General features: G+C 42.1%; 1 protein-coding gene across 1 annotated transcript in view; it reads left to right on the top strand.

Annotated features, from left to right (window-relative positions):
* LOC149216328 (phosphatidylinositol 3-kinase, root isoform-like) overlaps positions 1–16563 on the top strand; it is a 477313-nt gene that overhangs the window by 51792 nt on the left and 408958 nt on the right. Inside the window, exons 3-4 of the mRNA XM_089392772.1 lie at positions 13449–13545; positions 13809–13905. Coding sequence (XP_089248898.1) covers positions 13449–13545; positions 13809–13905 — 194 coding nt within the window. The remainder of the gene's footprint in view (positions 1–13448; positions 13546–13808; positions 13906–16563) is intronic.

The following is a 16563-nucleotide window of genomic DNA, read 5'->3' as shown; positions in this document are numbered from 1 at the left end:
CCACATGACACCATTATTTTTGGACCAATGTCCTTGGAAAAACCCAATGCGGGAAATCCGGTGCAACTATCTGAGGGTTTTCTTGTTAAGCAATATCAAAGTACAATCTTGGTGTCGTAACTGGCCTACCCAACAGAGAATTTCCTTGGCAGCTATACCTCACAGTTTGAGAGAAATCTCCTCGCTGAAACCCTGGAAAACCCTTTCAGCAGCTCCTCTGCTCAAAATTGCTCCTGCAACCCCAACGTCTGCCCAATCTGGACTGCGTCAGCCCCTCTCTGTCTCATGCTGGCCATGCGTCAGTGTTTCTTGGCCTGCGTCAGCCCCAGGACGCCCTGCGTTAGCTCTGGGAGCCTCTGCGTCAGCTACGCTGGCCCCTCTAGTGCTCTGCGCAGCGCTTGGATGCCTCTACGTGGCCCTGCGTGAGCCCCTGCTGGCTCTGCGTCACCCTCCTTGACTACTGCGCTGCTCTCCCTACACAATCTCTGCCTTCTTTGTTCCTCTGTACTCACTGCCCCTCAGTTGCTCTCCCGATCATTGATTCTATCTCTCTTAGCAAACCCCGCTCTAGAGTATAGAATGACTGATCATTTGGTCTGTTCTTCAAGTGACCCTCAAGCCTCCTCTTATACTTTTCCTGTTGACATCTCAACGGTCGAGATTAAGTCCCTAATCAACGACTAAGATTAGATTTGGCTTGATCCATGTCTTTTGGACCATTCTAACACAGATTCATATTAATAAACATTAATATTTTATTTTCCCTAAGTTTAGACTTAGGGACTCCATTCAAAGTATTAATAATTTTAATATCTCCTGATCTGTTCAGAATCTACCCAAACCCTCTCTAGGTATTGGAGATCTCATGTGCCCCAAAGTCTCCATCAAATTTCGTGGCTAGAGCACATTCGATGCTACCCAAAATCAACACTCCCTCTTAGCGAGGACTGTGCTGTAGCAATACTCCTCGCTGAGTATTACTCTAATCATTCGACATCGGTACCTGTGTTGATGCTAGGCCTTCCTGCACAACATCCTTTGCATTGTTGCCTCCTGTATTGTTGCCCATGGTTCTGCCATTGCCACTGCTGCATCTATACGACAGCTCCCTCTGCATCAGTGCTGCTGCTGGTCCTTCCTCCTAGCACTGCATCTGCACTGCACCTCTCATCATGTTGCATCGTGCTGCCCACTGCTTCACTGCAACTTAGTTACTGAGAAGTAAGTAACTGATCTCCCAGTTGGGCTAGAAACACCCACTGATGGTGAAGCTCCCTCTACCGCTGACAAGTGCTCCCTCTCTCTGACCTCCACGTTGCTGCAACACCTCCCTGCATCTCGCACCGTTGCACACCTCTTTGTACCTCCCTGCACTGGTGCAACACTCCTGTGCCTCTCGCACTACTGCAGCCTGCTAGCTTTGTACTATCTTGGGACTACTGCACTGTACCTCTCTGTGCCGCTCCATTCGCATCCGTCTCTACCCACTCAGCCAGTCCTGCTGCTCCTCGTCGGGGCTCCTGTAGCAAGGTCTAATCCAAGAGGCTGGGTACCTCGAGGATCCTGCCCCTCATCACCTGTAGTCTACCTGACTATAGCTCGATTTCTCCCCACTTCCGCTCAAGTGGTGTGTGTGGACTCATGGCATAATCATCGTTTGTCAAAACTTCCTTCTCTGCCCGTGCTGGCGCTGCCTTAGTCTCAGAAGACTCTTCCTTACTCTTCTTCCTTGGGCAATGGGTCGCATAATGACCCATCTCCCCAAAGTGGAAGCACTTGATCTTGGAGAGATCTTTCTTCTTTCGCTTCTGCTTTCCCTCAGATGTTAGGGCCACATCCTCCTCCTCCTGCTTGACCTTGATCCCTTTGCTACTGCTACCTGTCTTTGACTGCCGTCTGATCTCTTCCTGGCGAAGAGCTGCCCACACCTCGTCCAAAGGTAGGAGAGTCCCTCTGCCCAGGATGCTCTGGACAAACACTTCCCACTCTTCTGAGACAACATTCAGGGCTGTCCTCACCATAAGCTCCTAATCCGTTGTCATTCCTATAACAGTCAACTGATCTCGGATCTCATTTAGTCGTTCGAGGAAGGAGTCAATCGTTTGACCCTTCTTCATCTGATACGACCTCATATGGTTCTCGAGAAGCATTCTTCTCTGCACAGAAGTATGTTGGTACAGGTTCTTGAGAACCTCCCACATCTCAAATGTTGTTTCCTTCTCGGCTATATGTGGTACCACATGATCCTTGACCCTGTCAAGGATAATGCACTTGGCCCCCGCCATCGCCTTCTCGTACTTGCCATTATCATTGGGGTCGACTGGGATAGCTATAACCTTCAAGGTGAAGTTCTTGACACGATTCCTGTCAAGCACTGATAATATTCTGGCCTTCCAGACTGCGAAGTTCGATGCTCCGTCCAGTCTATCTTGGTCTCTTACCCCGTGTAGTGCCATGCGCTCCTCTACTTCCCGTTTGGAAGTTCTCTTCTGAACTCCCTCCCAGTCCTGATTTTCCTCCTGGAAATCCTTTGCCGTTTGTCGAGATGCCCCCTACTCTGATCGTCTTGTGCAACTGCACTGCTGATCCAGGTTCCTCGACTAGAAACCCTTAGTAACAACTCCTTTGGCCTTGCTCTGTCAGGTATTGTTCTGACTCCAGTACCTCACCAGCTCCACTCTGCAATATTCCTGTAGCCTTCTAGTCCCCAACAACTGCCTCTCTGTGAACTGTGTCAGCCCTTCTCTGCCTCACACTGGCTCTGCGTCACCCTGGATGGGTCTGCGTCAGCCCTCTGGCCCTCTGCGTCAGTAACGCCGGCCTCTCTGAGGCTCTGCGCAGTTCTCGACTTCTTTTGCGTGGCTCTCGCTGGCTCTGCGTCACACTTCCTTGGCTTCTGCGCTGCTAGAAACAACTTCTGTTACCTCAGGATCGCTGTTTTCTACTGCTATTGCTCCGCTCGGCTGATGTCTCTTAGTCCTCCTGTGATATGCAATCACGCTCTGATAGCATGTTGAAGTTTTCAAGTTTACTTAATTTAGAAACCCTTGATGCACTTTCCCTGATTTATTCCTACCTACTTGTTAATTTTTCTTTAACAAGTTATTTACAAAGTAAATACTGAAAATAAACACCAGTGCATGCTCAACATATTATAGATCAACAACTAAAAGGAACAAGAACAAACACACCACGTGACACCATTATTTTTGGACCAATGTCCCCGGAAAAACCCAATGCGGGAAAACCGGTGCAGCTATCTGAGGGTTTGCTTATTAAGCAATATAAGAGTACAATCTGGGTGCCGTAATTGGCCTACCCAACAGAGAATTTCTTTAGCAGTTATACCTCACAGTTTGAGAGAAATATCCTGGCTGAAACCTCGGAAAACCCTTCCGATAGCTCCTCAGCACAAAACTGCTCCTACAACCCCAGCGTCTGCCCAATCTGGACTGCGTCAACCCCTCTGTGTCTCACGTTGGCCCTGCATCAACGTTTCTTGGCCTGCGTCAGCCCGAGGCCCTGCGTTAGCTCTGGGAGCCTCTGCGTCAGCTACGCTGGCCCCTTTGGTGCTCTGCGCAACACTTGGCTGCCTCTGCATGGCCCTGCGTGAGCCCCTATTGGCTTTGCATCACCCTCCTTGGTTGCTGCGCTTCTCTCCCGACACAATCTCTGCCTCTCTGTTCCTCTGTACTCAATGGCCCTCAGCTGCTCTCCCGATCACTAATTCTATCTCTCTTAGCAAACCCTGCTCTAGAGAATAGAATCACTGATCACCTGGTCTGTTCTCCAAGTGACCCTCAAGCCTCCTCTTATACTTTTCCTGTTGACATCTCAACAGTCGAGATTAAGTCCCTAATCAACGACTAAGATTAGATCTGGCTTGATCCATGTCTTTTGGACCAATCTAACACAGATTCATATTAGTACACATTAATATTTTATTTTCCCTAAGTTTAGACTTAGGGACTCCATTCAAAATATTAATTATTTTAATATCTCCTGATCTGTTTAGAATTTGCCCAAACCTTTTCTGGGTATTGGAGATTTAATGTGCCACAACCTCTCCACCAAATTTCATGGCTAGAGCACATCTGGTGCTACCCAAATCAACACCAGCCATTCTGGAAGCCACGTGAAACTGAAGTTGCCTCTGCTACTATACTGTGCTCCCTCTGATGCTACTACACTGTTGCATACAACTCTGTACCTCTCGCACCGCTGCACCCTCCACTGTGCTGCCTCAGATTTCTGCACTCAAGCACTGCATTGCTGCTCCACTACACTTTGATCCACCCGACATTTGTCATTCTGCTACTGTCGTTAAGGGCTCCCGTAGCCGGATATGATCCAAGAGTTTGTGCACCTCAACGATCCTGCCCCTAGTATGTAGTCCTCCTAACTACAACTCGATGTATCCCCACCTCTTCTCTAGAGGTGCATGAGCACTCATGGCACAGTCATCATCAGTCTCGACCTCTTTCTCCGCCTTAGCTGGAGCTGCCTTGGAGTTGGAAGCCTCTCCCTTGTTTTTCTTCCTTGGACACTGGGATGCATAATGTCCCAGCTCCCCACAATGGAAGCATTTCACCTTGGAGATTTCCTTCTTCCTCTTCTCTTATTGTCCCGCAGATGCTAGAACTGCATCCTTCTCCTCTTTCTTGATTCGACTTCCCTTGCCACTACTCCCCGCCTTGGTCAACCTCCTGATCTCTTCTTGGCGAAGAGTTGCCCACATCTCCTCCCATCTTGGAAGAGTAGCTCTGCCCAAAATGCCTTGGAGAAATGTCTCCCACTCCTCAGAGATTGCATTCAGGGCGGTCCTCACCATGAACTCTGGATCCGGTGTAGACCTTGTGGAAATAAGTTGGTCACGAATCTCCTGCAATCTGAGGAGGAACGGATCTATCTGTTCTCCCTTCTGCATCTGATACGACCGCAGCTGATTCTCCAATAGCATCTTCTGCTGCATGGAAGTGCCTTGATACAAGGTTGTCAAAGTATACCACATTTCCTTTGTTGTGTTCTTTTCAACAATATGTGGTACAACATGATCTTTGACCTTGTCAAAGATCTAGCACTTCGTCTTCGCCATTGCATCCTCATACCTCTCATTTTCAGCTAGGTCGACCGGGACAACCACGGTTCTCAAGGCAAAGTCCTTGATGCGATGTCGATCCAGGATTACCAGGATCTTGGCCTTCCAGATGACAAAGTTGGAAGCCCCGTCAAACCTGTCCTGATCCCTCAGTCTGTTCACTGCCATTTCAGCTCCTCTTCTGGACTCCCTCTGAGTTTCAACTTCCCTCCTAGAAATCTCCCTCTATGTCCTGATTTCCTTGTTGGAAATCCTCCCGCCAAATGTTGAACCGCTCCTCTCCAATCCTCCTTGCAATTGCAACTCGAATCTTGATTCTTGGCTAGAAATCTGTCAAGGTAGCGACTCCCTCTGCCTTGGCTCGGTCCCCTTAGGTACTGTTCTGCACTGACAGAAACAACACCCCACCAGCTTCTCAATCACAAGCTCCCCAAGCCCTGACAACTGAAGAAACTGAGCCTTTCAGGCTTTGCGCAATCCCAGCAACGACAAAATCTGCTCCTCCTAGCCACAACGTCAATCCTTCCTAGCTGAGAAAGATGTTTGGGCACTGCGTAGGTCTGATTTTCCCCTCTCTGCCTCTACGCTGACTCTCCTCTTGGCTCGAAATGATCTTCTCTACTGCTTTTGCTCTGGAACAATGCTGTCTCTTGGGACAACTGCTACTGCTGCAAATTCTTCAGATTATTGCTGGTACCTTCAGTCCTCCTGTGATCTGCAATGCTCTGATTTCATGTTGAAATTTCTAAGTCTGACACGTTAAAAATCCCTACTGCATTATCTGGTTTAGTTTCTCCTGCTTGTTTATTCCATTAACAAGTTATTTATAAATATAAATGCTAAAATAAACACAAATGCAAGCTTAACTCATATACAGATCAACAACTGAAATAACTGAGACAAACACACAAGGGACGTCGTTATTTTTGGACAATCGTCCCCAGAAAAACCCAATGCGGGAAAACCGGCGTAACAGATATGAGGGTTTTATTATTATGCAGTTTTTGAATACAACTAGGGCGCCATAAATGGCTCACCCAACAGAGAATGCCCTCGGCAGTAGTACTTCTCCTTGGAGACAGATATTCCGGTTGATCAATCACCGGATGAATGATCCCATAGCAACTATGGCAGCTTCCACTGCTTTGCGTCACTCTGCAGGGATTTCGTCACCCTTCTCGGCTCACCAGCACTCAGCCTCCCCCACGAAAATTCTTCCGGCGCTGCCTCTTGGCCCTGCGTCAGCTCTGCTAGCCTCTGCGCAGTTATTGAAGCCTCTGCGCAGCTATTGAAGCCTCTGCGTCAACTCTCAGACCCTCTGCGTCACCCTCGTTGGCCTCTTCAGCCTTGGCATAGCTCCCAGTTGCCTTTGTGTATCACCCAACTGCCTCTTCATTAGCCTCTCCAGGCTCTGCCCTGTCTTTCTGGCACTATCTTTGCCTCTCTGCTCTGTATTCTTGGCCTCGTGCCGAACTACTCCTCGTTGCGACAAACCACTGAAATCGAACTCACTGACCAATTTGGTGTATGTCCAATTGACGCTCAAGCCTCCTCTTATACTTTTCCTGTTGAGTCTTCAACAATTGAGATTAAGTCCCTAATCAACGACTAAGATTAGATTTGGCTTGATCCATGTCATTTAGAACATTCTCACCCAGTTTTATATTAATACCCATTAATATTTTAATTTTCCTAAGTTTAGACTTAGGAACCCCATTAAAAATATTAATTATTTTAATGTCTCTCCAACTGGGTGGAATTTCCCCAAACCATTTCTGGGTCTTGGATTATGTGCCTTAGCCTCTCCACCAATTTTCAAGCCCTAGAAAGTCCAAAACTTCGCTCTTCTTCCCTTCTTCGCTGCACTTGGAGACCCTTAGACTTTCCTTTTTGGTACCCTTTACTCGTCCTCTATCTCGCTGATTTCAGAGATGATTATGTTCTTCATTGGGGAGGTCTAATGGCTCCTTATATAGGAGTCCATCTCCTTCTTTTGAGCGGACTTGAGGCTGACTTGTTTATTTCTTCACCATTTTGCTGCTTGAAGGCTTTTGTTGCAGGGAGACGACTTTGACTTTGCTTGGAGGTATTCCTTTTGACTCTAACACAATTATATACATGGTGTAACATGCCCTTAAGGTCTTGAACATTTTCTTTTGACTCCATGAGTCACCTGTAGCACTTAACATGTGCTAGACCTATTTCAATGAGCAAGAAACTCATTGACATATATTATAAAAATAATATTTCTTTTCTTGAGTAAGTACAAATATCAAAAGTACATTTATGAAGGCCGAACCTAGTTACATTTCTTTCAACATAGGGATGGTTGTAGAGGGTCGTGCCATGGACAGAATGTCGCATTGAGCATGATCGAATAACTGCAGGATGCAATGGATAGCAAGGAGTCCCTAGCAGAATTATTAAACAGGGTGGAAAGTCATTGGGCAGAGGATTTGTCGTGACAAGCACAAGTTGGAAATTATAACCAACAATAGGGTACGAAGGACAATACCAAGTCTACTAGAAGGATTGGCGAAGCTCAACCTTTAGAGGGAGAGAGGGAGACTGTACCAATTGGGGGATTGGCAGTAGAGTTTATGGGTGTCTCAATGGACCAAGATAAACCCATAATAGTGCTAGAAGGACTTAGCACAATATCGATGTTAGTGATAGGGATTGAGCATAAAGCTCTGAAGGCCGAGTTGATACTAGGGACTCAATGTTCTAATTTGGTAGATGGGCAGGAGGCCTCTTCCAGATCTGTTAGCACTAGTTGGTATGAGCTAACGTTGATGGATTCTAAGGAGCAGGATTTTAGGAGCATTGTTGGAAGGAACAAGTCTTTAGGTCACATTTTGAAGTAGGTAATAGGGAAATCTTCTAGTTCAGAGGGAGCAACTACAACAACAAATGACGCGATGGGATTGGAGACAGATCGAGGTGGAGGAGGTTCTTCCAGAAGTACCTCCTTGCTAAGAGGGAGTGTTGATTTTTGTAGCTCAGGTAGGTACTTCTAGCTAGTGTCTTGACTAAAAGGACCTTGCTTTGCCTCTTTAGGAGCTTGCATGCGACATGTAGGACATGCATGTTAGTTGCATGTGACATGCGAAGTTTGCATGTTGATTGCATGTAACATGTAGATTGTGCAAGTGAGTTGCATGTGACATTAATGAGATATGCATGTAATGCAAGCTAAATTTATCACTGTTACTTGAGTTAAAGTAAAGAAAGCTAAAGATAAGAAAGTTAACTAAAGTAACTTATCTTTAGTTAGCTTTAACGAGCTAATTTTGGCTGTTGATCTTAGTTAAAAAAAGTTATAGATTGAGCCTAAGGGTTGAGGCAAAGACACAACAACAACACAAGGTTGAGAGCGACATTTTAGTGAGCATGTGTTGGGTTTGAGAGAGTGCAGAGGGGTTGGAGATCCAAATTTGCAAGGGAGAGTAGATCTACTGGATCAGATTCAAAGTATTGTAATTTGTATTTTCTCAGCTGGGCCATTATCCCAGGACAATAGCCCAAGTAAGTTATGAGTTTTATTAATGATGAACTGATGTGTTGGGCAAATATTTGTGTCTCGTTGTGATTCAAATCAAGTAATTTTGCTTTCACTTATTATTTTTGTTAGGAACTTAACTTTGTATTTGTTTAGTAATTTATTGCTTGGAACTAAATACCAGGTGTTGGGTTTCAGAAAATCTAAAGATGTTTGATTTTCTTGTTCACTCACGTGACTTGTGAAATGAATGCTTTCTGTGTGTCTTTGTTTTTTTCCCTCTTTGTCTCTTATAACTTTGACATGAGCCAAAAACCTAATCTTCAATGGTTAAAGATCTAATCGTGAGATCAATGGCTCTCTTTTAATTAAATCATCAAGTGACCCACTTTAGTCACTTTATTAATTAAAGTCACTTTAATGAAAGGACATTCATTTTATTAATTAATTAATAAAGCGAACTTCTGGAAAAAGCATAGGATACCTTTAATGACGATTTCCATATGTGGACACCCTCATGGAATTACTTGTATGAGCTAGAAATACTAACACTTTGAGGACATGTGGCTTGATGTATGGACTGACACCTTTGAACCGGTCTTAGTAGTATTGAGTGGTCTCCCAAAGGGAAAGGCTGAGGAGAAACTCGAGGTCTCACCTTCTTGCTGTTTGATGCTCTCTGGAACTTTGCTTATCATTTATTGCTTCTATATGACAAATTAATCAGGAAGTATGAGGTAATCAGTTTGGTCTTCCTAGTGTGAGGTATGGCATGTAGGAGTTGAGATTTGGGGCTAAAAATATTCCTAATGAAGAGGGCTAAGCACCTTTGATCATAGTATCGAAAGAAAGTAGTAAGGGAGCCTCCTGAGTCCCTATAGAGGCAGTGGTAGCATCCTATGATCTTATAGTATATGGGACATCTGAATATGATGTGCATCTCTGTCTTTGGCTTTCAAAGGTGACACACTTGGCATATCTTATTAGATCATGGTATATGGTTATCTGTCTCTATTCAAAGTCTATGTGAGCTAACCTAGAGCTATCCCAAAGGCATCCTGAGCAAGCACATCCCATGTCTACATGTATAAGGGGGCTGAATGCTCATGCCATCATGTAACTCTAGAAAGTTCTCTAGGTAGAAAGACATCTTTGAGCCTAGGCTCTTTTGGGGTGAGATACTTGAATGTAGAATTTGTAGATATCCTCTAATAGCATGGTTTAGTACTCATCTAGTGAACAATAGATGGTGTGGTGCATCAAGGGAGAATTTGGATGGGGGAAGGCGTTATGGGGATATACTAATCATTTGAAGAAGCTGAGATGCCTGTAAGAACCTATTTCATACTTGGCTTGGGGGAGGGTCTAAGGTGAGATCCTTTGAGGAGTGAAGTGCAAGGTAGGGATACCCTTCTTGCCTAGTGGAAGAGTCTTCGGGAGATTAGACTCTATGAATGAAATAAATGAAGCTGAAAATGACATCGAGGTAAAAAGGATGGACGCCAAACTTTGTCTGAATGACGGGTTATGAGACCATTTGCTTGTAGCAGATGATGCCCCTAAGCAACAAGGTTTTTACTCTCTTTGGAGCTACAAGGTTTGTACTCTACTCTCTCTTGAGCAACAAGCTTGGTATCTAGATCTTGGAGACATAGAGAGTTGTGGGTTTGATAATGGCCTCCTTGAGATAGAGTTTGGTTGAGATATCCTAAAACTTGCCCCTGTAAGACCTCTTGATGAGGGCTAGGGAATCATACACTTTACTTATCCAAGGTTGGAGGGCTTGCCGCAAAACAAAACGAGGCCTTGTGAACTATACTCCTTGGTAAGTGTAAGATGTGGTGATCTCAATCTTTGTCCTTGGGTAGTTGAAATGTAAATATGTAAGCACACACTTTGATGCATTGAATATCAAAACCTAAGTTTTACATAGGATGATCTTGCCTCACTTGAGATCAATGGTTGAGATCATATCTAAGTCTCTTAAACAATTAAATTAGTTATCCTTAATACTTTGGCTTAATAGTCAACAATAATTAATTGACTTTAATTATTGTACTTCTCCTAAGTTAGACTTAGGAAATAAGTTATAAATCGCTTTCTCCACCAAGCAAGCACTTAAAGAGGCAATTAACCATCTTTTACTTGCTAAGACACCAAGCTCATGTAGAAGACCTTCTGAAGCTACCAAGAACTTCAACAATTTTAATGCTTGGAGGGTGATATTGATGATGAGGATCCCAATATAGGCAATGATTTCGATGATACGTAGTTGTTTGTTGTGTCATAAATTTTTTGGATATTAGTTTAATGATTGTCTTGATCTGAATGGGGCATCCACAAACTCTTTTTGAATGATGGGCTGGGGAGTTATTCTCTTGCATTCAATTATATAGTGATAAAAGAGGGCTTAATCTCTCTTAGTGAAGGCCCAATCTATTTGAGCAGGCTAGGTAGTTTTTAGTGGTGAAATTAAGTTTCTAGATTTCTCTTCTTCTCTTCTTATTTCTCTAATATGGGTTCATCAAATCCTCAATATCCACTTTTGAAATAGGTGGAGAGGACAAAATGACAATAATGATATCATAGTTTTCAAAACCGGCCGGTCTGAACTGGAAACCGGTTAAACTAGTCGGTTCATTAGCCTAGCCATCAAATTGGTTGAAAAACCTGGTTTTCTAAGCGACCCACCAGTTTTTTGGTCAGACTAGCCATAAACCGTCTGGTTTACGAAGGAACTGATCGATTTATTGTCAAGCCAACTATGGACCCCGCAGAATGCAGTTTTGTGAGTTTGATGCCATTTTGAGGGAAATTTGGGGTTGTTTCCCTCCAAAAACAACCCCTCTAAGAAAAACATGCCTTCCGTCTCATTTGCCTCACACATATCAACCTTAGCAACTCTAGCAATCAATGGTAATGTTAAATTCTTGAAGTAAAAGGATAAAGTAACATTTCCTTTATTTTTAATTTTCATCCTTTTACTTATTTTTAACATTAGCATGAAATGACTCAGGATGTTTGAGAGTGGTTTCAACCTCATTGGATTTCATATGGAGAAACTAGAATTTTAGAGTCCACTGAAAATTCAACAGACTTAATGGTTTTCAAGATTTCATAGTTTGGGGGTTTCCAATGTTTCCATTTGATTCTATCATGCATGAGGGTATGAGATTGGCGTTTGATTAAGAGCATGGAGCCCTTTAAGAATATTGATGTTGGTGGCATTGATTTTTGAAATTTGTTGATGTTGGTGGTATTGATTGTTGAACTCCTCTATCATATGGTCTTAACAAGAATGTACCCTTTACTCAAAAGACAATAATTGGTTAGGCATGCTAAGCCTTTTTCTACCACATTATAAGGTTGAGGAGATGAACCCTTCACTCAAACCAAAATCATTGGTTAGGTATGTTAAACTTTTTCAATTTCTATCACATTATAAGGTTGAGCAATCCAAGTTTGAAGACTTTGAGTGAGATGATGTTTATGTATCTCTTGTTGATGACCCCATCTTTAGTAGTGCTAAGTCAATGATGAGTTTCATAAGTGATCATGGTGATCAGTGATTTGTAGTTTTGATGTCTATTTCTGTTGCTACTACTACCATTTTACTGCTAAGGTTGCAGAGGAATTTTAGGAGTCCTCAAACACTCAACCAAATTATTTACGTAGCTCATGTTGATGATCCCTTGTCTAGTAGTGGTGATGAGTTTGATCATGATGAGGAGTGATCATGCTGATCACTGATATGTAGACTTGTAGTAGGCCAGTGACCCCATAGCTTATAACATTGTTTTTGGGCTCTAGAGGCCATTTAGAGCCTCATTGATTATGTATTTTGTTGCTGATATGTATTGCACTCGGTGCCAATTTGATATATTCACCTTTACCTCATATATAGATGAACAAACTTTGCATATTTTATCTCTATTGGTCTGGAATCATGGTTTTAAATCTTAAAAATAGTTTTTTCATTAAAAACTAATTATTTCGTGTATTTTTTTAAAGACCGGTTCATTCAGATCTGACTAGTCCCAGTTTGAAACCCGGTTTGATAGGTGGACTGGTCCAATCACTGGTTCTGGTTTTTAAAACTATGAATGATATATCATGATTAGGTTGACTGTTTGGTATTGTTTGATGTTTTTCTAATCTTTATATGATTCTTGAAAATTTCAATTATGTGCATATTTTTGTTGTTACTTTGGTAAAAATGATGTCGTGGCATTATGCAATATGCATGATTTTAAAATTTTTAGTTCATGTATATATATATAGATATGAATACAATGTATCCCTGATGATCCCAATCTTAAGTTAAAGGTTCCGTGCCCATCCCTTTTTTGAACTCATGTATCCTAACAGATTAGAACTTGTTAGCCATTTTTATATTTTCTTATTCTTTTTATATTATGGCCTATTAATATGGACATAAACTCTCCTTTTGGCAAATTGAAAATATGTTCATCTATGCATGGATAGTCAAGTCACAATAAATTGTGCACTATTGCTTTATGCATGGATAAATTTAAAATATTTCTTATTTTAATGTGAGAGATGGATCTGATATTTCTAATAGAAGCTTCCTTCCTGTTCTTCGAAAACATATTCCCTGTTGTTTCTTTGTTTCAGATGATTCCTCTTGCTGTTCCTTAAGAAGTTGCCCCAACTTTGATTCCATTACTGGATCATGTACATTACCATTTCCTGAAACTCATTTCTTATTAAGTCCTGTTTCCCATGTCTAATATTTGGGCCATATTTACTTTCTTCTGATATCTTATTGTAGTGTTGAGAGTTTGTAAAGATCCTAAAGCAACTTATGAAAGTTCCATGATTTTGCAGAGGGGGAAAATTGTATCGAGAATCTCACACCTGAGCTTTATGTTGAGTGTGCTTTATACATTGATGGTGCTCCATTTGGACTTCCCACAAGAACAAGGTTATAAGCAAAATGGACCCTTGAGTCCATTTTATGACAATTTTAGATGTGTTAAGCAATTTTAGTTTTCCATCCTGTTGAGTGCTTGTTATAGTCACAACTATTTTTCGATTGTCCAAGAAATATTTGTGGAGAGGTTGAATGAGATACTAAATTTGTCTTTAACCTTGTCCAATTAAGCTTCACGATTCACATTTTTTTACATTTACCTTGAAGGCCAGTATTCCTGATTTCCTAAAAAAGTTTTCATATTGCTTTCACAGGTTGGAACCTACAGGGAAGCCAAATTGCTGGAATGAAGTTAGTGAGCTGAGTGCAAAGTACAGGGATTTGACTGCTGATGCACGACTTGCTTTCACTGTGAGTTTGAGTAGGATTTGTATTAATGCGCTGTAGATGAATGTAGAATAGAATTCATGGATAAATGGGAGCAAAGAAAATACTTGGGGATATCTAACTGCTGCCATTAATGTGAAATTTTCTTGACATCAAATTTTGCCTTTGCTTCTAGCAATTGTCAATGCTGTTAATTTTTCAATGTTTTATACTGTAACAATCACTTTAACAATTAACTTCAATTACCCAATAACAGTAAGCAATTGTAGATAGAACAGTAAACAATATGCATAATAGAAGACAGCGAAGATCAAATGAGACACGGATTTACATCACAAACCACGGAAAAATCCCACAAGGCGGAAAACCCAACCATATTCTTCTTCTATTAGATGTTCATCAAATGTTCAGCAGAGATACATAGTCCAAGTACATTAAACAACTAGTCAAAGGTCAAATCCTTGAATTTCAAGTCAACTAATCCAATATCCAATCAAAGCACTAGTCTGCAATTTTCAGCCTGTTCAAATTCAAAGTCAACAGAAGTCAACTCAGCCCTAACCAGTCCAAAGTCAATGGTCAAATCAGCTCCAAACAGTTTGGTCAAAGCAGCAAAGTATTCAGCCTTCCTTGCTTGGTCAAACCTAGTCAAAACAGTCCAAGTAATCTGCCCACAAATTCTGGTCAAAGTCAAAGTCAACCTGCAGAAACCATTGCTTCAGATCTGTGGTCAAAGATGCTTAAAGTGCCCAGAAAATTCCAGTTTTCTTCTCTCTGAATTCAGCCTTCTAGAACAGACCCATAAACCAAGTCAAATCACCCAAAGTCAACGCTGGTCAACGATGCCAAAACAAAATTCAACACAGTCAACAAAAATCTCTCTCTCCTTTTCGCACATGTGAGCTCAAACCCTGCAATTTCAGACCAGATCAAACTAAATGAAAAATAAATGATGTGTGTGATGATGCTTCCAAATGATGCCAAGCAAGGTCTATTTATATGTGGTTTAGGTGAATGAATTTCTCCTCTAGGCTGACTTGTACTTTTTGAGATGATTTGGACCCAATTTAAAAATAATACTTTCCCATGTGCAAATTTAAGTTTTCCAAGGGCAAGTGGGGTATCCTTAGGTTTTGCTGGGCTTCCCAAATGGGAAGTTGCTCCCTCCACTGCCAATTTTCAACACTCCCTCTTAGCTAGGGTGGAATTTCCATTTGCATCATAAGTCTCGTCTCGGATGTACATGTCTCATTATCATCATCGCTCGTATCATTTCTCATCTCTGCTCATCTGCTGAACAATGATGTCTCGATCTTAAGAAGAAGAATCATCATAGGGGAGATTAATATACCACCCTATAACCAATGATAATAGGTGAGATACCACTTATCATGAGAGGTGAAGATTAAACACATCCTATTGTCTGCTGATCTCCCACCTTGATCCTCAAGAATCAAGTGGTAGAACACCTGCATCCAATAGCTTGACAACATATTTCCCTTGAGAAAGGAAAATTTCACCAGGTCTCTGCCACACTTCTAAGCCCAGGAAATAGTGCATCAAACCAAGGTCTTTCGTCTCAAATTCAGAGGCCAACTCCCTCTTACATTGGAATATAAGAGGCTGTCCACTTGTAAAGAATAAATCAACATACAATACCAAAATCAAGGGCATACCTTGGACGACTTTGAAGTAGAGATTCAAATCAACATTGCTTCTCATAAATCCAAGCTTCATCAGATAGCTATAAATGTTGGCATACCAAGCCCTAGGGGCTTGCTTTAGTCCAAAGTGCTTTCTTTAGCTTGCACTGAAAAGTCTTCCTGTCATGCACTTTAAAGCCCTGTTGCTGCTCCAAGTATACCTCTTCATCGAAAATGCCATATAAAAATGAAGTCTTCACATCCATATCCCTGGCTAGTAGCAAGAACAACGATAGATCGGATGGTAGTATATCGGGCAATGGACGCAAAGATCTCATCATAGTCCTTTCCCTCTTTTTGGGAAAATCCTCTAGCCGCGAACCTTGCCTTGTACTTTTCAATACTTTCATCAGCACTGTGCTTGATTTTGTAGATCTACTTTGAAGTCACAACAAATTTCTCTTTGTGTCTTGGAACCACTTCCCACACATCATTCTTCATGATGGACTCACATTCTTCAGCCATAACATCCTTCCATATTTGTTCTTTTATTGCTTCTTCAAAATTGCATGGTTTAGATTGTATAATGTTGCTGATAGCTACAACATATCCTTGATATCATCATGGCTTCTTGCTTTCCTTGAAGGGTCCTCTTGCAACATGTCTCTCAACATCTTGTAGAGTGTCACGAAGCCATAATGGTCTCTTCTTGGCAGGAGGATCACACAGAGGGGGATTGAAGGGGTCCATGAGTTCCATGTGATCATCAACAAGATCAGGCTTTGACTTAGGCATAGAAGGCTCTTCTTGCTCATCCATGGTCTTATCCCTTCTTTCAACATTGATAGTGGGAAGAGTGTTCCTTGTTTTCTCAAAGGAAGCATCTTCATCAAATGTTACATCCCTGCTAAACTCAATATTCCTTTGATCAAGTACCTATATTTTATAAGCTTTAGAATTTTCACAATAACCAACAAAAGTACCTTTCTTTCGTAGAGCTTACAACTTGGTCCTCTTTTCCTTTGGCACATGAAAGTAG

This window comes from Pinus tabuliformis, chromosome 1_1 (assembly GCF_031772625.1).
Source record: "Pinus tabuliformis cultivar Carrire ecotype Pingquan chromosome 1_1, CPIR1, whole genome shotgun sequence".
Taxonomy (NCBI): Eukaryota; Viridiplantae; Streptophyta; class Pinopsida; order Pinales; family Pinaceae; genus Pinus; species Pinus tabuliformis.
This window is presented reverse-complemented; position numbering and strand designations above follow the sequence as displayed.